At 43.8% G+C, this 27050-nt stretch overlaps 1 protein-coding gene and 1 pseudogene across 10 annotated transcripts in view; both read right to left on the bottom strand.

Annotated features, from left to right (window-relative positions):
- The window catches only part of TXNRD1 (thioredoxin reductase 1), a 184685-nt gene that overhangs the window by 71095 nt on the left and 86540 nt on the right, over positions 1–27050 (bottom strand). For 9 of the 10 annotated variants that reach the window (XR_012420555.1, XM_045365819.3, XM_074007649.1 and 6 more), the window contains one exon: positions 25253–25313. The exons of the other annotated variant lie outside the window; for it this stretch is intronic. Coding sequence is in view for 4 of the 9 variants with exons in the window: in XM_045365819.3 (XP_045221754.1) it covers positions 25253–25313 (61 nt within the window). In the remaining 5 variants the exon portion in view is untranslated. The remainder of the gene's footprint in view (positions 1–25252; positions 25314–27050) is intronic. 10 annotated transcript variants of the gene reach the window in all.
- Positions 11088–11659, bottom strand: LOC141408090 (large ribosomal subunit protein eL28 pseudogene; annotated as a pseudogene).

Below are 27050 nucleotides of genomic sequence, written 5' to 3'. Positions count from 1 at the left end.
GTGATTCTCCTAAAGCCTCCTGAGTAGCTGGGATTATAGGCATGCGCCATCAAGCCCGGCTAATTTTGTATTTTTAGTAGAGACGGGGTTTCTCCATGTTGGTCAGGCTGGTTTTGAACTCCCGACCACAGGTGATCTGCCCGTCTCGGCCTCCCAAAGTGCTGGGATTACAGGCGTGAGCCACCGCACCCAGCCTGGATTTCATTGTAAATGTGTTAAGAAACCACAGTATGAGGCTGGGCGCAGTGGCTCATGCCTGTAATCCCAGCACTTTGGGAGGCCGAGGCAGGTGGATCACGAGTTCAGGAGTGCGAGGCCAGCCTGGCTAACATGGCGAAACCCCGTCTGTACTAAAAAGACAAAAATTAGCTGAGCATGGTGGTGGGCGCCTATAATCGCAGTTACTTGGGAGGTTGAGGCAGGAGAATCGCTTGAACCCGGGAGGCAGAGGGTGCGGTGAGCCAAGATCGTGCCATTGCACTCCAGCCTGGGCAACAAGAGCAAGACTCCATCTCAAAAACAACAACAACAACAACAAAAACAGAGTGTGAAGAGAAGAGAAGGAAATAATTGTTGTACATTCAAAGAATTGCTCAGTCGTGTGGAGAATAGTGAAGGCCAACTTCACATGTGTATGGATTCTCATCTTTTATTTCCTTCTTAATGAATGAACATCAGTCTTGAAATTAGCCTCCCCCTCTGGCATCATCAATTGCTTGTTCTCTACCTGATCACTTACATCATCATACAAATGCGATGTTGTTTTACCATTTTAAAAAAGCCTCCCGACCTGTAACTTACACCTGTAATCCCAGCATGTTGGGAGAGATTACAGTAACTTACATCTGTAACTTACACCTGTAACTTACAGTAACTTACACCTGTAATCCCAGCATGTTGGGAGGCTGAGGCAGGAAGATTGCTTCCCAGCAGTTCAAGACTAGCGTGGACAACATAGCAAGACCTTGTCTCTACAAAAAAATTATAAAAGTCAACCAGGTGTGGTGGTACCTGCCTGTAGTCCTAGCCACTTGAAAGGCTGAGGTGGGAGGATCACTTGAGCAGGAGTTTGAAGCTGCAGTGAGCCATGATCATGCCACTGCTCTTCAGCCTGGATGACAGAGCAAAACTGTCTCCACAAAGAAAGAAAAGGCTCTCATGATCCCATGTGCCCCAACCCTTGTAGTTACCACCACCCCATTTCATTGCTCTCCTTCGCACGCACACACACGAAGCTTTTCTGAAAGAGTTCTTTTTACCTTGAAGAAGAATAAAGTAGGGTAGGGAATTCAGGAAAGATCTCAGAATGTGATGCTTGAGCAGAACCCAGAGTGCTATGAGGGAACAGGCTATGAGAGTATCTAGGGAAGAAATCTTTCTAAGCAGAGGAAAGAGGAGGTACTTATGAAAGCTGATCATAAAATTGGGTCATTCTTGTCATACCCAACTAAATCAGAGCCAAGGGGCTAGGGGGAAAAGCATTCAGGATACAAAACATTGCTCCAAGAATGTAATTCTCTGCAAGCCTGACTGCTGAAACTGCCTGTTGTAACCTGAGACCAGCTTTATCTATAAATGCTAAGATAACTTGCTGATACTGTAGGACTAATTTTGCCCACTGCTATCACTCACCAGAGCTTGCCAGCTCCCCAAACCCTAACTAGTCCCAAAGAACTTTCTTGAAGAGCAATACGTAACATCTCTCCTATTTCTAAAACCTCTAACCTTCTCTTTGTTCTTTGGACATACTGAAGACCACCCTGTCTGCATATATGTCCCAAATTGCTATTCCTTCTTTCCAAATAAAAAATTTTAATTTAGAGACTTGTCTCTACATTTTTATTCTGGCTTCAACATACTAAAGCCCTAAGCTAGGAGTCTGCTTGACTTATCCAAGAATCTACAAAGTAACCAGTATGTCTAAAGCCTAATGAGTGAGAAAAAAAAGTGGTAGGAAGTGAGGTCAGAGGAATAGCCAGGGGTCACATCCATCATCAGGCCATAGTCAGGATTTTGGATTTCATTTTAAATGTGGTAAGACGCCAGAGTGTGAAGTGAAGGAAATTATTGTTGTGTGATAAAATAATTGCTCAGTTGTGTGGAGAATAGGCTAAGGAGGGCAGGGACTTAAAAGTGGAGATATGGCGGGGCGCGGTGGCTCATGCCTGTAATCCCAGCACTTTGGGAGGCTAAGGCGGACGGATCATGAGGTCAGGAGATCAAGACCAGCCTGGCTAACACAGTGAAACCCCATCTCTACTAAAAATACAAAAAATTAGCCGGGCGTGGTGGCAGGCGCCTGTAGTCCCAGCTACTGGGGAGGCTGAGGCAGAGGAATGGTGTGAACCTGGGAGGTGGAGCTTGCAGTTAGCCGAGATCCCACCACTGCACTCCAGCCTGGGTGACAGAGTGAGATTCCGTCTCAAAAAAAAAAAAAAAAGTAAAAGTATACAGACCTGCTAAGACATTACTGTGCTGGTCCAAGCTAGAGATGATGCTACAGATGATAAAGGCTGATCAGTGAGGTTAAAAAATACATTTGAAGGTAAAGCTAATTGTACAGATTTATGTTATACAGTTGTACAGATGGATGGAATAAGAAATGTAAGAGAAAGAGAATCAATGATAACTCTAGATTTCTGGCTTTAGCAATGGGGTAAATGATGGCACTCTTCAAGGAAAAGCAGGAACACCCAGAGGGGAGGAAGAAAGATGGTAGGTGGGGGAAAACAATAGTTTGGGACAAATCCATAGTATGGGTTAAGAGATCTATTATTTATCCATATGGAGAGGTTGACTAAGCAGTTGGATATGTAAGTATGGAGTTCAAGGGAGAAGTCAAGGCTAGAAATAAACATTTGGTGTCAAATATAAAAGATATTTAATACCATGTGTATTAGTCACAGTTCTTCAGAGAAACAAGACCAATAGGATACATGTATATAGAGAGAGTTTTTTGTTTTTGTTTTTGTTTTTTAAGAATTGACTCACATAGTTGTGAGGGCTGATAAGTCTGAAAACTCCAAGGCTGGTCAATAGGCTAGAAATTCAAGCAGGAGTTGATGTGGCAATCTTGAGACTAAAGGCGGTCTGGGTGCAGACTTGCTTCCTCCTTGGGAAACCTCCGTCTTTTCTCTAAGGCCTTCAACTAATTGGATGAAGCCCATCCACATCATGGATGGTCATTAGCTTTACTCAAAGCCTACTGATTTCACTGTAATCACATCTAAAAAGTACCTTCACAGCAACATCTGTGCTTTTACCTGCCAAACAACTGGGCACCATACGCTAGCCAAGTTGACACATATAATTAACTGTCACTCCATGGGACTAGCTGAAATTACCCAGGAGTTAATGTATTTAGAGAAATAAAGATGGCTCAGGACAGAGCCCTGGCATGCTCAAACTGCAAAAGGGGAAAAGGATCCAGCAATGGAGCCTAAGAAAGAGCTGGAGGGAGGTAGGAGGAAAACCGAGACTGTGTGGTGTCTCAGAAGCCAATGAAGAAGTGCTCCAAAAAGGAAGATCAACTATTTCAAGTGCTGCCAAGAAATCCTATAAGGTAAGGGCTGAGTCATGGAGGTCACTTATGAAAATGATGGGAGGTAAGAAATCCTAATCAGAAGAAGTTCAGCAAGAAATAGAAATTAAGGAAATGGACGGAGTAAGTATACCCAACTCTTAAAGGGTTTTGCTATAAAAACAAAAACAAAACAAAAAAAAATAGGAAAGGAGCTAAAGAGGGATGTAGGATAGCGAAAGGTTTTTTTTTGTTTTTTTTTTTTTTGAGACAGAGTCTCATTCTGTCACTCAGCTGAAGTGCAGAGGCACGATCTCAGCTCATTGCAACCTCTGCCTCCTGGGTTCAAGCAATTCTCCTGCCTCAGCCTCCCGAGTAGCTGGGACTACAGGCGCACACCACCACACCCAGCTAATTTTTGTATTTTCAGTAAAGGTGGGGTTTCACCACGTTGGCCAGGCTGGTCTTGAACTCCTGACCTTGTGATCCACCTGCCTCGGCCTCCCAAAGTGCTGGGATTACAGGCATGAGCCACTGTGCCTGGCCAGACTTTTTGGGTTTTTTTGGTTTGTCTAACAAGGAAATTATTACAGCATGTTTTTATGCTAAAGGAATAATCCAGTAGAGGGAACTTTGGCAACTTCCAAAGAAGGAGCAAAAAGAGATTATTGCAGAACCAAAGTCCATTGAATATACACTTACTATGCAGCATAGACTTTGAAGTCAAATCCAGATTGTATTACTAACTACACAGTCAAGTTACTCAGTCTCTCTGCTTCTTCATCTTCTTTCTACCAGGCCCTTTGTGGTCCTTCCACCCCTTCATCTCACCCAAACCTCCCCTCAATCCCCACGATCCAGTCATTAGTTTGCTTTCAGTCCCTGTAATTACTGTGCTCCCTCCCACCACAGGGCTTTGCTAACTTCCAAGCATTGAGCAAACCTAGTTTGAACAGGTTTTCCTTGGGAAAACCAACAGAGAAGTCATATCCCCCTATGAAATGTTCCCATCTTACCATGTATTCTTTCTGCCTAATACTTATCACAATTGCAATCATGCTTTTATGAGTATTTGATCAATGTCCACCTCCCCCACTGTAGAATAGCACAGTCCAAGAGGACTTTCTGTGGTGATGAAAATGTTCTAAATCTACACTGTCCAACCCAATAGCCATTCACCACATGTGACTATTAAGTACATAAAAGATGACTAGTACAGGTGTGGATGTGAAGTTCTTATGTTGTTTAAGTTTAATTAATATAGATGTACATAGCCACATGTGATCAGGGACCAGGATTAGTTATGCTCACCATCATATTCCCAGCACTTAATATAGTAAGCACACATAGTAATTGATCAGTAAATAATTGCTGAGAGATTAAATCTGTAAAAATACAGGTATTACTTAATTTGTAGATTCCATCTTTTTCACAGAGAAAAGGAGAGAAACTTTTACATGGTAAATGTTAGGGGGTCCTCAGTTTTATAAAGGTAATTTGGCCTTTAAGAATTTGATTGGGGCTGGGCACGGTGGCTCACACCTGTAATCCCAGCACTTTGGGAGGCCAAGGCAGGTGGATCACCTGAGGTCAGGAGTCCGAGACCAGCCTGGCTAACATGGTGAAACCCCATTTCTACTAAAACTTACCAAAAAAAAAAAAAAAAATTACCCAGGCATGGTGGCAGGTGCCTGTAATCCCAGCTACTTGAGAGGCTGAGGCAGGAGAATCGCTTGAACCTGGGAGGCAGAGGTTGCAGTGAGACGAGATTGCATCATTGCACTCCAACCTGGGCAACTCCATCTCAAAAAAAAAAAAAAAAAAAATTGATCTATCGGCCAGGTGTGGTGGCTCACACCTGTAATCCCAACACTTTGGGAGGCCTAGGCAGGTGGATTACTTAGGTCAGGAGTTCAAGACCAGCCTGGCCAACATAGTGAAAACCCATCTCTACTCACATACAAAAAAATTAGCCAAGCATGGGTGTTGGGCGCCTATAATCCCAGCTACTCAGGAGGCTGAGGCAAGAGAATCGCTGGAACCCAAGAGGCGGAGGTTGCAGTGAGCCAAGATCGTGCCACTGCACTCCAGCCTGGGCAGCACAGCGAGATTCCATCTGAAGAAAAAAAAAAAAAAAAAAGAATTTGATGTATCCCAGAAGGAAGCTGGAATAATAAGTGTGAACATATTGGATAGTCTGAATAAAACAACATCTGTACTATGCCTGGGAGAGTTCCTGGGACATACTAGGTGCTCCAAATGTGGTGGTTCATAAACTTCAATGGGTACAGAAAAGATAAGTAAATAATAGGATGGAAAAAATGGGGAAGGCTTCATAAAGCAAGCGATTTTTGAACCACAGCTTGAGGAACAATGAGGGCAGCAGTAATGAGAATGGGAGTAATGCCTAAGAATTTTTCAGTGCCCCCTATATGCCTGACATAAATCTAGCTCTTACAGGATTAATTTAATCATTACAACAACCCAATGAGGGAGATATTATTATTTCCCCCATTTTACAAATTTTAAAAACTGAGGTATAAAGAGGATAATTATCATGCTCATGGTCACCTAGATTTGATGTCAAAGCTGAGATTGATATGTAGGCCTTGGTTCTTAATGCAGTGCTGTTCTACCTCTAGAGCAGAAATTTTCTAGGCAGATGGAGCAGTATATACAAAAGATACAGTGTCTTTTGCATAGGGATGCAGAAGCATCAAGGGAGATGAAACCAAAAGGTTGGATTCAGTTATTACACCTATGCATGAAATTAGAAACTGAGATTCTAGGAAGTAAAGAATCTTGCCAAAGGTCACAAAGCAGGTAAGTGTTGGAGTTGGGATATAAATCCAAGTGTGCCTATCTCCAAATCCATGGTTTGTCTTACGAATAAATAATATATAGTGAGGAACAGGCTAAAAAGAGGTAAAAGCAACAAGTAAACCTGGTAAACTTGATCTGTAGGGACAAAAACCCCCCGGTAACTTTCTGATAACAACCAAGGAAAAAAATCATCCATGAAACATCCACCCTGAAAACTCTGGAATCTACTCAGGGGACTATATGACCTGTAGTCATTCTGTCTTTGTTTATTTTATTTGCTTGTTTTTTGGAGACAGAATCTTGCTGTGTCATCCAGGCTAGAGTGCAGTGGTGCAATCATAGCTCACCACAGCCTCAAACTCGTGGGCTCAAATGATCCTCACGCCTCAGCTTCCCAAGTAGCTGGCCAGAGGCATACACTACCACGCCTAATTTTTTTTTCTTCTTTCTTTTGAGATAGAGTCTCGCTCTGTTGCCCAGGCTGGAGTGCAGTGGCGTGATCTCAGCTCACTGCAAGCTCCGCCTCCCGGGTTCACGCCATTCTCCTGCCTCAGCCTCCCAAGTAGCTGGGACTACAGGTGCCTGCCAGCATACCCAGCCAATTTTTTTTTTTTTTTTTTGTATTTTTAGTAGAGACGGGGTTTCACTGTGTTAGCCAAGATGGTCTTGATCTCCTGACCTTGTGATCCACCCGCCTCAGCCTCCCAAAGTGCTGGGATTAGAGTTATGAGCCACCGCGCCCAGCCTATGCCTAATTTAAAAATTTTTTTGTAGAGACAGGGTCTCACTTTGTTGTCTAGGCTGGTATCGAACTCCTGGGCTCAAACAATCCTCTCACCTCAGCCTCCCAAAGTGCTGGGATTACAGGCATGAGCCACTGTGCCCCGCTCCCGTCTTTATTTCTTATATCAAGCTATATGAAAGACATCTGTTTACATGTCAGCCACTCTTAGAACCATCACCTATTGAACACCTCTGTGCCAGGAGCTTTACATGTTCTCATTAGTCATCTCAATAACCGTTTGGAATATGTATTATTATCTCCTTTTACAGATGAGTAACCCAAGGTTAAGTGACTGTCTCAAGAGCCGACAGCTAGTCCAGGATTTACACCTGCACGCTCTTCACTCTCCATCACAGTATTATTCACTTGAGGGGTTGGTCTTTCTTACCCTGGGATCTGGCACAGTGCCTTTCCCATAATCGGCACTCACTCAGGGTTTGAATTCAACTGGCACTTCAGCAGGCTTTTTACTGTTAGTGAAGCGGAAAAGAGAAGAAAGGGAGGGTAAGGTGTTCTGGTAAACCAGTTCTGAGTGGTGGTGAGGGGGCCCTAATTTGTAGTATTTGCTAATTTCCGGAATTGACATATTCCCACTTTGGCTAATTTCAAGCTACCAGCCTTCTTGCAAAATTCCTTGATGTCTAACAAGGGCTCTCTTGAGCTGGTACGAGCCAGCTCCAGCACACTGCCCAGAAGCTCAAGTCATCAGGTACAAGTTACTTTCACTTCTGTGTCTTCTCTTCACAGCAGCTCTCTATACTTATACTCAGAAGAATAAGGATTGTTCTACATCTGCTAAAGCCTACCTTTACCAGAGCACTACAACCTATAACCTATCCTAATTCCAAGTGGTCTTAGGGGACCCCACCTTTTTTCAACATCCTCTTCCTATCTTGTATTCAGGGCCATTCAAGCCATTCTGCCTTCAAATGTGCCCAGGTCTCCTCTTTTGTAAATCTCTGGGCTAATCCCATAGCATCATCTGGCTTTCTACTAACAAGCAGTATAGCTCAATTGTTATAAGAGCCTGCAATGAAATCACATAACCTGCCTTTTCTGCTGGCAAGCTGCATGCCCTTAGGCAAGTTCTGTTACCTCTCCCTTGTGGTGAGTAAAGGAGTGCCTTCTTTACTCATCTGTAAAATGGTGATAAATAAAGTATCTACACCTTATGTGGTGATTGTGGAGAATGAGATGAGTAAATAGATGTAAAGGATGTAAATAGATGTAAAAGACTCAATAGTTGAGTTATTATAATCATTACGGCCTCATGCATGGTATAAATCCATGATGACCTCAGTGTGGTTAGAAGTTTGGACATTCACAGTAACTGTCAACAAAACATTACAGTGGACACTGATCAAAACTTAACTCAAGGTGGGGTGCAGTGGCTCATACCTGTAATCCCAGCACTTTGGGAGGCAGGTGGATCGCCTGAGGTTGGGAGTTCGAGACCAGCCCGACCAACATGGAGAAACCCCTTCTTTTTTTTTTTTTTTTTTTTTTTTGAGACGGAGTCTTGCTCTGTTACCCAGGCTTGAGTGCAATGGCCAGATCTCGGCTCACTGCAAGCTCCGCCTCCCGGGTTCACGCCATTCTCCTGCCTCAGCCTCCCGAGTAGCTGGGACTACAGGCACCCGCCACCTCGCCCGGCTAGTTTTTTGTATTTTTTTTAGTAGAGACGGGGTTTCACCGTGTTAGCCAGGATGGTCTCAATCTCCTGACCTTGTGATCCGCCCATCTCGGCCTCCCAAAGTGCTGGGATTACAGGCTTGAGCCACTGCGCCCGGCCGAGAAACCTCTTCTTTACTAAAAATACAAAATTAGCCAGGCATGGTGGCGCATGCCTGTAATCCCAGCTACTTGGGAGGCTGAGGCAGGAGAATCGCTTGAACCTGGGAGACGGAGGTTGCAGTGAGCCAAGATCGCATCATTGCACTCCTGGGCAACAAGAGCGAAACTTCATCTCCAAAAAAACAAAAAACCTAACTCAAGGAGTAGCATATTCATTTTTGCATTTTACTTTTAATTAGCATTCTATGGGTAAGCATGCCATTTTCCACAGTGTGTATATTCTCATTACTCAGAGCTTGTCTTTTCTTGTCAGAAGAAAAAAAACATAATTTTCTTTTTTTTTTGAGACGGAGTTTTGCTCTTGTTGCCCAGGCTGGAGTATAGTGGTGCGATCTCGGCTCACTGCAACCAACCTCTACCTCCTGGGTTCAAGCAGTTCTGCTGCCTCAGCCACCCGAGTAGCTGGGATTACAAGCATGCGCCACCACTCCCGGCTAGAAAAACATAATTTTCTTAAACAACTGGCTAAAAGGAGTGAAAGGAACATGAAAAAATGTCTTTAAAAATTAGTGCCTGAGGCCGGGCGCGGTGGCTCAAGCCTGTAATCCCAGCACTTTGGGAGGCCGAGACGGGCGGATCACAAGGTCAGGAGATCGAGACCATCCTGGCTAACATGGTGAAACCCCGTCTCTACTAAAAATACAAAAAAAACTAGCCGGGCGAGGTGGCGGGCGCCTGTAGTCCCAGCTACTCGGGAGGCTGAGGCAGGAAAATGGCGTAAACCCGGGAGGCGGAGCTTGCAGTGAGCTGAGATCCGGCCACTGCACTCCAGCCTGGGCGACAGAGCGAGACTCCGTCTCAAAAAAAAAAAAAAAAAAAAAAAAAAAAAAAAATTAGTGCCTGCATTCTGCATTACATGTACACACATGCATAATGTGCACGTGCTAGTACATGCAGAATATTCCCCTTCTGCAATACACTTGCTTTGGGTTGCTCAGTGTCCCATTTCAATCTTAGAGGAAAGAAAATAGTTTTCATGTAGGAAACCACTCATCAGAAGTACCTCAAGAGGTACAGACTCCATTCAACTCAATTCTCAGATGTTTCATCTCATAAAAGTGCAGATCAACCACCCTCACCATTAGCCAAGGAGTTATATACTAATTAGTAGTGGTAAACAGCTATTAGATCCTAAGATGAAAGAAGTGTCACATAGCTTATTATTATTAACCTCTAAATTCTTAAACATTATTAGATAGTTGATCTTGAGAGGATCATCCCCCTCTAATTTTTCTGACAGCCAAAATCCCAGACTCCTGAGACAGTTGATGGCTACCAGTCGTTAACAGAAAGCTATGGTCACTTCGTGGAGCTGAGCCTGAAGGAGCCTTGGATATTCCTAACGCTCTAGGCCCTGGTTTGAACTGAGAGCGACCTATGTCTCATTAAGAGGCATTCAGACCAATTTCTCCACCCCAAAGACAGATGAGAACCTTATAGTTCTCCACCAGTATATATCTGAATTCCTTTATCTATAGATTTTTTGTTTTTTGTTTTGTTTTGTTTTTGAGATGGAGTCTCACTCTGTCACCCAGGCTATGGTGCAGTGTCACTATCTCGCCTCACTGCAATCTCCGCCTTCCAGGTTCAGGCCATTCTCCTGTCTCAGCCTCCCAAGTAGCTGGGACTACAGGCGCCTGCCACCAGGCCCGGCTAATTTTTAGTATTTTTAGTAGAGACAGGTTTTCACCGTGTTAGCCAGGATGGTCTCCATCTCCTGACCTCGTGATTCGTTTTTTTTTTTTTTTTGGTTTTTTTTTTTTTTTGAGAAAGTCAGCTGACTATTGCTTTGGGGGCAGGGGGCTCAGGAGCTCTTGGTGAGGCGGTCCGCTTCCTCTTCACCATCACAGGCTTCTGGCTGCTGCAGGTTGGCGCTGGCCCTGCAGAAGGCTGCCATGTGCAGGTCAGGGCGGTACTTGTTCTTGAGGATCCTGCGTTTAATGCTGCTGAGGGTGGCACGAGCATTCTTTTTTTGTTGCTGTTTGTTTGTTTTTTTGAGATGGAGTCTCACTCTGTTGCCCAGGCTGGAGTGCAGTGACGCAATCTCGGCTCACCACAACCTCTGCCTTCTGGGTTCAAGTGATTCTCCTGCCTCAGCCTCCTGAGTAGCTGGGACTATAGGCACATGCTACCATGTCCAGCTAATTTTTGTATTTTTAGTAGAGACGGGGTTTCACTATGTTGGTCAGGCTGGTCTCGAACTCCTGACCTCGTGATCCGCCCGCCTCCGCCTTCCAGAAGTGCTGGGATTACAGGCGTGAGCCACCGTGCCCAGCCTGAGCATTCTTGTTGATGGTGGTCTGCACGTAGGAGGTGGCAGGCTTCCGCTGGCTGGATCTCTGCTTCGCGACCACGACACCTTTGCCGTAGGCTGCCGGCTCCACGCCCACAGTCTTGCAGTGAATAAGCCCAATGTAGCGGAAGCAGTTGCAGGCTTTCAAGTTATTGGGCTCGGTGCTGTAGGTCTCCTTACTCCTCTTGACAGGAAACTGGAGCAGTGCTAACCACCCATTGCAGATGCGCAGACATGGCGGCTTCTCTTGCAGCGGCAGCCGGAGACCGAAAAAGTATCTATGGATTTTAAACGTTGTTTTTTTTTTGAGAGGGAGTCTCACTCTTGTCGCCCAGGCTAGAGTGCAATGGCGCTATCTCAGCTCACTGCACCCTCTGCCTCCCAGGTTCAAGCAATTCTCCTGCCTCAGTGTTAGATATGAGTTCTAACTTTCTTTTTCAAAGAATCAGTATGTCAGTATGTTCAATTCCTTGCCTTCTACTTTTTTTTTTCTTTCTTTTTTGAGATGGAATCTCGCCCTGTCGCCCAGGCTGGAATGCAGTGGCGCGATCTCGGCTCACTGCAAGCTCCGCCTCCTGGGTTCATGCCATTCTCCTGCCTCAGCCTCCCGGGTAGCTGGGACTACAGGCGCCCGCCACCACGCCCGGCTAATTTTTTTGTGTTATTTAGCAGAGACTGGGTTTCACCTTAGCCAGGATGGTCTTGATCTCCTGACCTCGTGATCCGACGGCCTAGGCCTCCCAAAGTACCTGGATTACAGGCATGAGCCACAGTGCTGGGCCTTTTGCCTACTTCTTTTAAACTTAACTTCATCCTAAAGCAACCTTTTTCGATTACCTACTCCACCCTAACTCATTCCAATTACCTGCTCCACCCTAACTCATTCCGATTACATGCTCCACCCTAACTCATTCCGATTACCTACCCCACCCTGACTCACTACCTGCTCTGTCATAACAATTTTTCCCGTGAAACCACGCCCGCACCCTGTCACTCTCTTTAAATTAGCCAATCGGAATTAGTTTAGCCTGTGCAGTCTAACCCTAGCCAATAGGGGAAGGACACAGCAGCAGGGGCCACATGTGTCAGGGATAAGAACCCCAAGGGAACACCCTTCTATAGAAGTAACTTGCCTTGCTGAGAATTAAAAAGAAAACTTTATATTCAAGTGCTATTTCTTTTGCGGCACTGAAACTTTACTTATAACATCAGCCTCCCAAGTAGCTGGGATTACAGGGACTCGCCACCATGCCCGGCTAATTTTTGTATTTTTAGTAGAGACAGGGATTCACCAGGTTGGCCACCGGATTACAGGCATGCGTCACCGTGCCCAGCCCTAAATGCTTATTTACTCTTTCTTAAAGTGAATCCAAATACATCTTTCTTTCTAGAGTCCCGCTCTGTTGCTCAGGCTGGAGTGCATTGGCTCAATCTTGGCTCAGGGCAACCTCTGCCTCCTGAGTGTCAGGCCTCTGGGCCCAAGTTAAGGCATCATATATATCCCCTGTGACCTGCACATATACATCCAGATGACCTGAAGCAACTGAAGATCCACAAAAGAAGTGAAAATAGACTTAACTGATGACATTCCACCATTGTGATTTGTTTCTGCCCCACCCTAACTGATCAATGTACTTTGTAATCTCCCCCACTCTTATTTTTTTTTTTTTTTTTTTTTGAGACGGAGTCTCGCTGTGTCACCCAGGCTGGAGTGCAGTGGCGCGATCTCGGCTCACTGCAAGCTCCGCCTCCCGGGTTTACGCCATTCTCCTGCCTCAGCCTCAGAGTAGCTGGGACTACAGGCGCCCGCCACCACGCCCGGCTAGTTTTTTTTGTATTTTTAGTAGAGACGGGGTTTCACCATGTTAGCCAGGATGGTCTCGATCTCCTGACTTCGTGATCCACCCGCCTCGGCCTCCCAAAGTACTGGGATTACAGGCTTGAGCCACCGCGCCCGGCCTTCCCCCACTCTTAAGAAGGTTCTTTGTAATCTCCCCCACCCTTAAGAAGGTTCTTTGTAATTATCCCCACCCTTGAGAATGTACTGTGTGAGATCCACCCCCTGCCTGCAAAACATTGCTCCTAACTCCACCACCTATCCCAAAACCTATAAGAATTAATAATATGGCCAGGCGCGATGGCTCACGCCTGTAATCCCAGCACTTTGGGAGGCCGAGGTGGGTGGATCACGAGGTCAGGAGATCGAGATCATCCTGGCTCTGCTAAAGATACAAAAAAATTAGCTGGGCGTGGTGGCGGGTGCCCATAGTCCCAGCTACTCGGGAGTCTGAGGCAGGAGAATGGTGCGAACCTGGGAGGCGGAGCTTGCAGTGAGCCGAGATCGAGCCACTGCACTCCAGCCTGGACGACAGAGTGAGACTCCATCTCAAAAAAAAAAAGAACTAATCATAATCCCACCACCCTTTGCTGACTCTCTTTTCAGACTCAACCTGCCTGCACCCAGGTGAAATAAACAGCCTTGCTGCTCACACAAAACCTGTTTGGTGGTCTCTTTACATGGATGTGCATGAAACTGAGTAGCTGAGATTACAGGCTTGTGCCACTACACCTGGCTAATTTTTTTGTATTTTTAGCAGAGACAGGGTTTCACCATGTTGGCCAGGCTGGTCTCAAACTCCTGACCTCAGGTGATCCACTCGCCTCGGCCTCCCAAAATGCTGAGATTATAGGCGTGAGCCACCATGCCCAGTCTATTTAATCTTTCAATAATCTCAGGAATATCCTGAGGCTGTATTGCTATAAAGGAGGCTATATTACCTCCTACTCTGCTTGACAGGATTCAATGTTGACCATTAAGTGGCTTTCCTCCTTCTTGGAGGAAAACCATGCATTAGGCCAGTATTTAGTCATTACCCTTTCTAAGATGGCAAAGTATTTTCCATCTCACTACCATCAAATAATGACCATATTAAGGTGTTTCTATACTTATGATTTAAACAGGAGACAAATGAAAAAAAGGACTTACAATGAAAATCTTAGGGCCCCTTAAGAGTTATGATAAATCTACTCTGCCCTTGCTCTAGAAATGGAACAACAACAAAGCCTGAATGACAGCACATCTGTTTACAACATGGTTTATTTTAAAGCCACTGTTGAGACCTATTACTCAGAACAAAAGACTTTTGAAAATATTACTGGTCATTGACAGTGCATGTGGTCACCCAAGAGATCTGATGGAGACGTACAAGGAGATGAATGTTGTTTTCATGACTACTAACACAAAACCCATTCTGCAGCCCAGGGATAAAGGAGTAATTTTGACTTTCAAGTCTTATTATTTAAGAAATGCATATTATAAGGCTATAGGTGCCATAGACAGTGATTCCTCTGACGAATCTGGGCAAAGTAAGCTGAAAACCTTCTGGAAAGGATTCACCATTCTAGATGCCATTCAGACCATTCATGATTCATGGGAAAAAGTCAACTTATCAACATTAACACGAGTTTGGAAGAAAGTGATTCCAACCCTTATGAGTGACTTTGATGAATTCAAGACTTCAGTGGAGGAAGTAACTGAAGATATAGTGGAAATAACAAGAGAACGAGAATTAGAAGAGAAGGCCAGGCATGATGGTGCACATCTAAAATGCTAGCACTTTGGGAGGTCAAGGTAGAAGGATTGCTTGAGCTCAGGAATTCAAGACTAGCCTGGGCAACATTGTGGGACCCCGTCTTTACAAAAAAAATTAAAAATTAGCTAGGTGGGCCAGGCATGGTGGCTCACACCTGTCATCCCAGCACTTTGGGAGGCCAAGGAGGGAGGATCACGAGGTCAGGAGATCGAGACCATCCTAGCCAACATGATGAAACTCCATCTCTACTAAAAATACAAAAAAAATTAGCTGGGCATGGTGGCATGCGCCTGTAGTCCCAGCTACTTGGGAGGTTGAGGCAGGAGAATCGCTTGAACCCGGGAAGCAGAGGTTGCTGTGAGCCGAGATCACGCCACTGTACTCCAGCCTAGGGACAGATTGAGACTCCATCTCAAAAAAAAAAAAAAAAAATTAGCTGGGTGTGGTGGCATGTGCCTGTAGTCCCAAGTACTTGAGAGGCTGAGGCAGGAGGATCATTTGAGCCTGGGAGGTTGAGGCCACAGTGAGCCATGACTGCATCACTGCAACACAGCCTGGGTGACAGAGTGAAACCCTGTCTCAAAAAAAAAAAAAAAAAAAAAAAAAACACACAGAAAAAGAAGAAAAAAAACCCACAAAAAATAGAGTCTGATGATATGACTGAATTACTGTAATCTCATGTAAAACTTGAATGGATGAGGAGTTGCTTCTTATGGATGAGCAAATAATGATTTCCTAGAGATAGAATCTACTCCTGATGAAGATGCTGTGAATACTGTTGAAATGACAACAAGGGCCAGGCACGGTGGCTTACCGTCTGTAATCTCAGCACTTTGGGAGGCCAAGGCGGGCTGGATCACCTGAGTTCAGGAGTTTCAGACCAGCCTGGCCAACATGGAGAAACCCCATCTCTACTAAAAATACAAAAATTAGCCAGGCGTGGTGGCAGGCACCTGTAATCCCAGCTACTCGGGAGGCTGAGGCAGGACAATCACTTGAACCCAAGAGGCAGAGATTGCAGTGAGTGGAGATAGTGCCTGGGCAAAAAGAGTGAGACTCCGTCTCAAAAAAAAGAAAGAAATGACAACAACAGAGTTATAATATGACATAAATTTAATTGATAAGCAGTGGCAGGGTTTGAGAGGATTGGTTCCAGTTTTGAAAGAAGTTCTATTGTAGGCCAGGCGCGGTGGCTTACGACTGTAATCCCAGCACTTTGAGAGGCCAAGGAGGGTGGATCACATGAGGTCAGGAGTTCGAGACCAGCCTGGCCAACATGGTGAAAGAAACCCTGTCTCTACTAAAAATACAAAAATTAGCCAGGCATGGTAGTGCAGCCTGTAGTCCCAGCTACTCAGGAGGCTGAGGCAGGATAATTACTTGAACCTGGGAGGTGGAGGTTGCAGTGAGCTGAGGTTGTGCCACTGTACTCCAGCCTGGGGACAGACTGATATTCCATTTCTTTTTTTTTTTTTTCTTTTTTGAGATGGAGTCTCGCTCTGTCACCCAGGCTAGAGTGCAGTGGTGCGATCTCAGCTCACTTCAAGCTCCACCTCCTGGGTTCACACCATCCTCTTGCCTCAGCCTCCTGAGTAGCTGGGACTACAGGCACCTGCCACCACACCTGGCTTTTTTTTTTTTTTTTTTTTTTTTGTATTTTTAGTAGAGACGGGGTTTCACCGTGTTAGCCAGGATGGTCTGATTCTCCTGACTTCGTGATCCACCCACCTCGGTCTCCCAAAGTGCTGGGATTACAGGCATGAGCCACCGCGCCCGGCCAGTGATACTCCATTTCAAAAAAATAAAAATAAAAAATAAAAGAAAGAGAGAGAGAGAGACAGAAAGAGAGAGGAAGGGGCCAGGTCCAGTGGCTCACACCTGTAATCTCAGCACTTTGGGAGGCTGAGGTGGGTGGATTACCTGAGGTCAGGAGTTTGAGACCAGCCTGGCCAACATGATGAAACCCTATCTCTACTAAAAATACAAAAAATTAGCTGGGCGTGGTGGCAGGTGCCTGTAATTCCAGCTACTCAGGAGGCTGAGGCAGGAGAATTGCTTGAACTCAGGAGATGGAGGTTGCAGGGAGCCCAGATTATGCCATTGCACTCCAGCCTGGGCAACAAAAGCAAAACTCTGTCTCAAAAAGTAAAAAGAGAGAGAAAGGAAGGAAGGAGGGAAGGAGAGAAGGAGGGAAGGAAGGAGGGAGGGAGGGAGGGAAGGAAGGAAGGAAGGAAGGGAGGGAGGGAGGGAGGGAGGGAGGGAGGGAAAGAAAGAGAGAAAGAAAGAGAAAGAAAGAAAGAAAGAAAAGAAGGAAGGAAGGAAGGAAAGAAAAGGAAAAGAAAAGAAAAGAAAGACACTAGCACATCTAGGAACACCTGTCATGATATCTACACCGTGAACATTATACATAAGACAGGTGGGGCAGGTCATGGAAGGTTCTATAAGATAGTCTCAGAAAAAAGAAAGAAAGAGAAAAAGAAAGGGCAAAGAAAGAAAGAAGAAAAGAAAACAAAGAAAAGAAAGAAGGAAAGAAAGGCAGGCTGGGCACGGTAGCTCATGAAACTTCATCTCTACAAAAAATACAAAAATTAGCTGGGTATGGAGGCACATACCTGTACTCCCATCTACTCGGGAGGCTGAGGTGGGAGGATTGCATGAGCCCAGGAGTTCAAGGCTGCAGTGAGCCAAGATCATACCACTGCACTCTAGCCTGGGCAATAGAGTGCAGGCTATTAAAAAAAAGAAAAAGAAAGAAAGAAGGAAAGACAGAAAGACATTGCTATATATAAAGGTTTCAAGGTTTCTTCCTATTATTATTAATTATTAATTTTTTTTTTGAGATGAAGTCTTGCTGTCACCAGGCTGGAGTGCAGTGGCATGATCTCGACTCACTGCAACCTCCACCTCCCGGGTTCAAGTGATTCTCCTGCCTCAGCCTCCCGAGTAGCTAGGACTACAGGCATGTGTCACCATGCCCAGCTAATTTTTGTATTCTTAGTAGAGACAGGGTTTTACCATATTGGCCAGGATGGTCTCGATCTCCTGACCTTGTGATCCATCCACCTTAGCCTCCCAAAGTGCTGGAATTACAGGTGTAAGCCACCACACCTAGGCTCTCCCTATTATTATTATCACATGAGGAAAATGAACAGGCAATTTAGATTATGAAATACAACACAGTGAATACAATTTAGATAGTCCCAGCGACTTGGAAGGCTGAGTTGGGAAGACCACCTGAGCCCACAAGGCACATACAGGAAATACAACATACAGGAAAAAACAATGTGCCTCATTAATAATCAAAGTGATGCAAATTAAGATAAAGAAATCTGTTTTTACCTCTCCAATAGGCAAATAGTGACTTTTTAAAACTTATTATTATTTCTTTTCTTTTTTTTTTTCGAGACAGAGTCTCGCTCTGTCGTCCAGGCTGGAGTGCAGGGGCGCCATCTCGGCTCACTGCAAGCTCCACCTCCCGGGTTCAGGCCATTCTCCTGCCTCAGCCTCCCGAGTAGCTGGGACTACAGGCACCCGCCACCACGCCTGGCTAATTTTTTTTTGCATTTTTAGTAGAGACAGGGTTTCACCATGTTAGCCAGGATGGTCTCGATCTCCTGACCTCGTGATCCGCCTGCCTCGGCCTCCGAATTCTTTTTTTTTTTAAAGATTTTATGTGGGACTGGCTCAGTTTGTCCAGCCAGATCACTTTTTTTTTTTTAAACCGCGCCACCACACCCAGCTAATTTTTGTATTTTTAGTAGAGACGGGGTTTCACCATGTTATCCAGGCTGGTCTCAATCTCTTGACCTCGTGATCTGCCTGCCTCAGCCTCCCAAAGCGCTGGAATTGCAGGCGTGAGCCACTGCACCTGGCCCAAAACCTATTAATTATTTCTTACTACTAAGTACAGAGAACTCTTTGAGCTTATGAAGTTATTGATTAGTACACACCATTTAAAGGGTTCTAGAACCTTAGAATTGTTCATAATCTGATCCATAAATCCATTCCAGTAATCTATCCTAAGAAAATAATTCTAAATACAGCAAAAACTTCATGTACAAAGAAAAATATTTCTAACCTATTATTCCACAATAGCAAAAAATTGGCAATAGACTATTTGTCCAAATATAGTAGAATGGCTAAGTAAATACATGGACTATTTTGTAGTCATTGAGAAAATTAAGAACTTATATAACATGTAAAATATTAAATAATAAAACAGAACACAGTTCACAAAAAAGACATAAAATATTAATAGTGGCTATCTCTGGATGCAATTATATGTTTTTTGGTTTTTTTTTTTTTTTGTATTTTATTATACTGTGGTCTCTAAATTTAAAAAAAATAAACATTTTTACAGACAAAACCAAAATGCTTAAAGAATATTTTGAGCCTCATTCATAAAATAAACAGAACAACCTCCCATGTCTCCTCATTCCCTATGGGAGAAAGCCGCTTTACTTTTCAACTCTTACCTCTCATCATTCTCTGCCCCAGGCCTTGCGAGGTTTGCTCTAAATGAACACGCCATGATGCTTTTCTAAGTTGCTTTTGTTTACATCTTTAAATGTCTTACCCACTACCTTTGTCCACCTGGAAAACACCTATCCACCAGCAACTCTGTGATCCTACAGCCTTTAGAGATACCCGACTACACTGACATTGGAAGGGAGGCAGAGGCAAACAAGTAAAATGATCTTAAAGAAAGAGGTTGTGCCTTACTCATCTTTTCTCTCCTGCCAGTGCTTGGCATACAAATAGGTGCCCAAAACAAATCTGTTGAATGAGTAAGTATCAATACCAAAGTGGTGAGAACTGAACTAGCTAAGGTACCTCTGCTCGTGAGGGGTTTTTATTTGTTCAAAGGAAAACAATCCCCAAAGAGGCAACTGGGGAAGCAGACAGGCCTGGGCTTGACACAGCAACACTGAGCAAATAATTCAAATACTGAGCATCTGCTTCCTCACAACAACAGAGTTAATTCCAACAACCACACAAAGCTATTGTGAGGATTAAGAGAGATATGAGACACTGCCATAAAAAGAAACTCAAATATTAGCTCCTCTCCCATTTGCTGAAGGCATTAAAACCATGTCCTCCATAAGCAGCCAGGAGACATGAATAATACACATCAGAACCCCCAAGCTAGTGACATATGGCATCCAGATGCATATTTTTGGTAAACTGCTGAAATCTTATGTCTGTTTTCCACATTTATAGCTATAGAATGTCAGCAGCTGCCAGACCAAATTAAGATGATTACATTGATGTTGTCTGTTCCTTAGATCAAAGCTCCTAGGAAGACACCCAAAGTATAGATACAAGTCTTCGTAAATCAACAGGCCCTGTGAGTGGCAGCTCATCCACAGGGATAGCGAAGGTGTATGTAGCTGGCATGGTGGCAGATTGTACAACTTCTGCCACCAAACACATCATCACATGTGTGTGCGACATACACCATTACATCTAGGAACACCTATCATGATATCCACGCCATGAACATTATACATAAGACAGGTGAGGCAAGTCATGAAAGGTTCTATGAGATAGTCTCAGGAAGTAGTGGGAGGGACCACAAATTGCCAGTAGGTTCACAGAAAGCCAGCCGTCCTGTATACTAATACTTTACTATGTTTTTATTTCCTCATCATAAGAAGGTGATATCACCACCTACTTGCTTGGTGGTATTCTGAAGATTAAATAGGAGAACATGCATAAGCCTCTGGCACAGGGAGGATAGCATGTATGACTACTACCGCTGCCTACACACAGGACATGAATGCCAGGCCTCCTGGTGCTGAATTTCTCTCTCCAATACCAATCTCAGTAGAACTCAGTTGACCCTGATGGTTGTTTTCAAATAATAACCTTAATTTATGTAGAGTGGCCCAAATACAGCCAAAAGAAGGAAGAAGAAAATGTTAGGGTAGAGAGAGAGGATCCCCTGGTAGCACAACTTCTCTTCTTGATTTTCTTTGAGAGGTGATACTACTGCAAACACAGGAATTCACGGGGCACTCACTCCATTACCAATCCAGTTAGGCAGTACACAGGCCCTCAGTACTAAAGGAAAATAAAAGGAATTTGCTGGGCGGGGCGGGGGGAGCAGAAGAAAACCACACACACAAGCAAGTCTAATTCCTTTAGACAGGAAGCACACCTGCCTAATATACTACTGTATTCCCAGTGCTTAGTATACAGAGCCTAGTGCACAGCAGGCACTCAATAAACATGCTGAATGAACAAATGCACCCATCTGATTCTATACCAAATATTCCTGTCTACCAATTAATCTTCTGACTCTTTAAATACCCACTATGATCCAGGCCCTGGGAAGATTACGCAGCCAACACTGGTGTGAAAAATCATGCCTACGGAGGGTTCTTTTGGAGCCTAGAAGAAACAGATAAAGGAGGTGTTTATTCATGAAACCAGCACTTAGAGACTACATCAGCAGTTCCAGTTCCATGACTGCAAGCTCATGGAAGACATGAACCAGATCACATCTCTCCTGTGTGGCTAGGGCCAACTGCACGTGTAGAATGGTGTTTCTCCTATACTTGGGACAAATACATCTCACAGAACCAAAACTGTGTTAATATTCATGCTTCCTACTTGCCTTAGAACGGCATATCAAACTTGGTCTTTTTTTTTTTTTTTGATATGGAGTCTTGCTCTTGTTGCCCAGGCTGGAGTGCAGCGGCACAATCTCCGCGCACTGCAACCTCCGCCTCCCGCGCTCAAGTGATTCTCCTGCCTCAGCCTCCCGAGTTGCTGGGATTACAGGCGCCCACCACCACTCCTGGCTAATTTTTGTATTTTTAGTCGAGATGGGATTTCACCATGCTAGCCAGGCTGATCTCACGCCTATAATCCCAGAATTTTGTGAGGCCGAGGGGGTTGGATCACCTGAGGTTGGGAGTTGAAGATCAGCCTGACCAATATGGAGAAATACCATCTCTACTAAAAATACAAAATTAGCTGGGCATGGTGGCTCATGCCTATAATCCCAGCTACTCGGGAGGCTGAGGCAGGAGAATCGCTTGAACCTGGGAGGCAGAGGTTGCAGTGAGCTGAGACTGCACCTTTGCACTCCAGCCTGGGCAACAAGAGCAAAACTTCGTCTCAAAATAAATACATAACTAAACATAGTGAGAAGACTGGTGTTTCACATTTTTAAATTTTTTTTAGCATCGGTCCTAATAAAAGACAACTATATTCCCATATTTGTTTCTGGGTTAATTTTTTGCAATATATGTTGTTTTGGTAGAAGTAAATGAAAAATCCAGTCTCACACAGAAAAGTAGTTGGAAAAGGAGAAAGTTAATAGATTTTCAGTCACTGCACCTCCCCTCTGGCAATACACATTTAAAAACATAAGAATAGTCTGAAAAATGATAAAGTAACGAGGACATTTAAGATAGACCAAGGGGGCTGGGCGTGGTGGCTCACGCCTGTAATCCCAGCAATTTGGGAGGCCGAGGTGGATGGATCACCTGAGGTCAGGAGTTCGAGACCAGCCTGACCAACATGGAGAAACTCCATCTCTACTAAAAATACAAAATAAGCCGGGTGTGGTGGCGCATGCTGTAATCCCAGCTACTTGGGGGGCTGAGAAAGGACAATCACTTGAACCCGAGAGGTGGAGGTTGTGGTGAGCCCAGATTGTGCCATTGTACTCCAACCTGGGCAACAAGAGCAAAACTCCATCTCAAAAACAAAAACAAAAACAGAAACAAAGAAAGAGCAAGGGAAGTATAACTGGGGGACCACTGGGACAAAAGTCAATTCATAATCCAATGCTTATTTTCTGGGACTGAAAATAAAGTTCATACATGTATTAAATCACAGACTCTTAAAACTTCCTTAGCCACTTAGTAACAGTTTTAGAAATAAAACATCTGCCATTTGTTACCAAAAAATGCAAGTTTTCCAGATTCAGAGAGTAAATCCTTACAAATCATGCTCCCTAAGCACTTAGTGCATTCATCCTGCCCATCTCTTCTGATGTTACCTCCTTTACCTTTCCCATCCTTGAAGGACATGTTCATTTGCTTTATCTTATATTAGCTTAATTTGCTTGTTTGGTTATTGTTCTGTTTGGTTATTTTTCTCTAATTCACAGCAAGTTGCAAGTGACTTAAGTTTCCCAGGAAAATTTATATTTTTATAAAAGGCTACTTTTGGAACCAGAAGAAATTTCATATATTGAGATTTCCTGTCATATTATGGAGTATTTAGGGGCAAGAGCCTTCCTTGATGAAGGAATAGAAGGGTCACTGTAGAGGAGACAGACAACACGGTATTATTGAAATAACGTAGGCTTCAGAATTACACAGGCCTGTGTCCAAATTATAGATCCAGTATTTATATGAAGTTAGGGAAGTTTTTGTTGTTGTTGTTGTTGTTGTTTGGGTTTTTTGTTTGTTTGTTTTTTGAGATGGAGTTTTGCTCTTGTTGCCCAGGCTGGAGTGCAATGGCGCAATCTTGGCTCACCACAACCTCTGCCTTCCGGGTTCAAGCGATTCTCCTGCCTCAGCCTCCTGAGTAACTGAGATTACAGGCATGAGCCACCACACCCGGCTAATTTAGTATTTTTAGTAGAGATGGGGTTTCTCCATATAGGTCAGGCTGATCTTCAACTTCCAACCTCAGGTGATCCACCTGCCTCAGCCTCCCAAAGTGCTGGGATTACAGGCATGAGCCACCGCACCAGGTCAATGTTAAGAAAGTTAATTGACTTTTCTGGGATTCAATTTCCTCATTTATAAAATATAGAGAATATCTTCCTTGCTGAGTTCATGTGAGTATAGGTGACTATACTTAACCCAGCATAGTCCATGTAAAACAGGAACTAACACTCTATATGTGGTAGTTATTATGTAATGCTCTCTGTGTTAGAGAACCTATCTTTAGAAACATCAAGTAATATGTCTTGCCACACAACTACCTCATTCCTCCTGACCCTAGAAATGAAACTTACATGCCAATTGCTCACATCTCCCAATTGCCGTATATATTTCTCTGTCTAGTTGAATCCTTTCTTTGTTTTGTTTGTTTGTTTTTGTTGTTGTTGTTGTTGTTCTGAGATGGAGTCTCACTCTGTCACCCAGGCTGGAGTGCAGTGACGCGATCTTGGCTCACTGCAACCTCCGCCTCCTAAGGAGGGTTCCAGCGATTCTCCTGCCTCAGCCTCCTGAGTAGCTGGGACTGCAGGCACACGCCACCACACCCAGCTAATTTTTTTTATTATTTAGCAGAGATGGTGTTTCACCATATTGGCTAGGCTGGTCTCAAACTCCCAACCACAGGGAATCCAGCCACCACAGCCTCCCTAAGTGCTGGGATTACAGGTGTGAGCCACCACGCCAGGCCCTTTCTTTGTATTCATTTGGAGACTGAGCAGAGACTGTCAATGCCTAGGACTCTGCTTCCTTTAAGCTATTAGGCATGAAGTTTACCTCCTCTTCCTAATCTGGAGAGGCCCACTTTTCCTAATAGAAATGATGGTGCTGGCCACTAGGAGATTCTTTTTGTTTTTTGAAACAAGGTCTCACTCAGGAATCCAGGCTAGAGTGCAATGGTGCAATCAGAGCTCACTGTAACCTTGAACTCCTTGGCTCAAGCAATCTTCCTGCCTCAGCCTCCTGAGTAGCTAGAACTACGGGCTCATGCCACTATGCCTGGCTAATTTTTTAATTCTTTATTTTTGTAGACACAAACTCTCACTCTGTTGCCCAGGCTGGTCTCAAACTCCTGGCCTCAAGCGATCCTACCACCTTGGCCTCCCAGTGTGTTGGGATTAGAGGCATGAGTCACCAACAGGCCTAGATTAGATTCTTAATAATGTTTGCCTGTGAGCCCTTGGGATTTTCTGACCCACAAAAAAGGAGCACCATGGTCCTAGAAAGAAACTTTCTGCTATACTCCACCAACCTTTCTCTCCCTGGGATTTCCCAGTAGCACTTTTCATGGATCTTTTACCTTTACTGATCTTTGTATGTCCCTGCCAAAATTTCTGAATGCATCTCAATTTATATTTAATTCAAATACTATGTGCATTACTTATCAGAAAGGAGACAATTTTGCAAAAACAAACTTACCATAAAACCAGCAAATACTGTATCTGTAACTAGATTCATGAGTAATAAGAAGAATAATTTCAGTAACAGGAAACTCTGGGTAATATCAAGGCTATAAACTAGGTAAAGGCTAAAGGTAAATATGATTAGCTCCAGGAGAGTACCCTATCTAAATGACTAGTGAGCTAGCAAGTGCTCACTAAACAATAAAAACCTCAAGGAAGACAAATTAAAGCCAGGTAGAATAAATAAAATAAAATGTACAGTCAGCAGCTATGATTTACATATTAAACAGAAACTTACCTGTTTGATCAAGTTCAAGCACAAAATAAGGAACACACAGAGATTTAAATAACTTCTTTACCTGGAAGAAGTCGAAAAACAAGGAGGAAAATGAAAAATGAGGTTATAACCAACAGGAGAATCTCTTATCCAGCTTCATTACTTCCTTTCTCAACCAGCCTTCACCTTTGAAAACTTCCCAATTCACTTTTATGTAACCCATAAGATTCTCCCTGTTGACAATAATGATATTTAAAAGAGTATTTGAAGTCTGTTGATTCTATTCAATTATCAATGATTCATCTGTATCACTTCATAAGTTACATTTTATATGTTTAGTGACTCAGTCTACCTCATTATAAAATGGATTTAATACTATATTTAAAAAAGCATTGGAACACAATGTTTCCAAAGCATTATGTGGCAAACCTGAGAAAAATATATTCTTACAATAGTCAAAGTATTATTTCTTTTTTGGCTGAGTAATCCTCAACCAATAAATCATTTACAAAAAAAGCTATTATGCCCTGAGACTGTTAAATAAAACAAACAAAAAATCATACGCTCATGGTTATACAAATTATACTGGTAAAAAACAAAATTTTATTTAAAAGTTACTTTTACCACTAGATAACATTTAAACTGCTGACACAAGAGACTTTTATGTACAAGACACAAACAGCCTGTCAATAATTTAGGAAAGTTTAGAACCATATTCCTCCAGTTATACAATAAAATTTAAAAGGCCAGAGTAGCCTGAAGTTCACAGAGATGATCAATGAGGAAAATGTATTCTTGAAAAACAAAAAACAAAAAAAGTCTCATTCTAACCTTAACTACTAAAACAGTAGACTTCCTATTGTATAGAAGTACACTGGGAGATTTCTGTCATTTTTATAGGACCAAATCCAACATTTTGATAAAATGGGAAAATAAGTTCATTCAAACAACATCATTAGTCTTCTTTTTATTTATTTATTTTTTTTTTGAGACGGAGTCTTGCATTGTTGCCAGTGGAGTGCAGTGGCGCTATCTCGGCTCACTGCAATCTCTGCCTCCCGGGTCCAGGCAATTCTCCTGCCTCAGCCAACCAATTAGGTAGGACCACACCCAGCCAATTTTTGTATTTTTAGTAGAGATGAGGTTTCACCATGTTGGCCAGGATGGTCTCAATCTTCTGACTTCGTGATCTGCCCACCTCAGCCTCCCAAAGTGCTGGGATTACAGGCGTGAGCCACCATACCCAGCCAGTAGTCTTTTTCTTAAACTCTTTTAGATGGCACCTAAGCCCCAGTCTGAATCTGAATTCAGTTCCCCCGACCACTCTGAAACAGCTATAAGAAACAAATATTGGCCGGGCGCGGTGGCTCAAGCCTGTAATCCCAGCACTTTGGGAGGCCGAGATGGGCGGATCACGAGGTCAGGAGATCGAGACCATCCTGGCTAACACCGTGAAACCCCATCTCTACTAAAAATACAAAAAACTAGCCGGGCGAGTTGGCGGGCGCCTGTAGTCCCAGCTACTCCAGAGGCTGAGGCAGGAGAATGGCCTAAACCCGGGAGGCGGAGCTTGCAGTGAGCTGAGATCCGGCCACTGCACTCCAGCCCGGGCTACAGAGCAAGACTCCGTCTCAAAAAAAAAAAAAAAAAGAAACAAATATTGCAATTCTGAAAAGGTGGAGAGGATTATCTTCGCACTTTAAAACCTCTTCACAGCCAGATGCATGCAAAACACATACAGTAACTAATGTGTTACGCAAGAGTGGAAAGCTACATTATGTAGAAGTTAGTTTCCTTATGGGCACTTCCCAACTTGAAT

This window comes from Macaca fascicularis, chromosome 11 (genome assembly GCF_037993035.2).
Source record: "Macaca fascicularis isolate 582-1 chromosome 11, T2T-MFA8v1.1".
NCBI classification, from domain to species: domain Eukaryota; kingdom Metazoa; phylum Chordata; class Mammalia; order Primates; family Cercopithecidae; genus Macaca; species Macaca fascicularis.
This window is presented reverse-complemented; position numbering and strand designations above follow the sequence as displayed.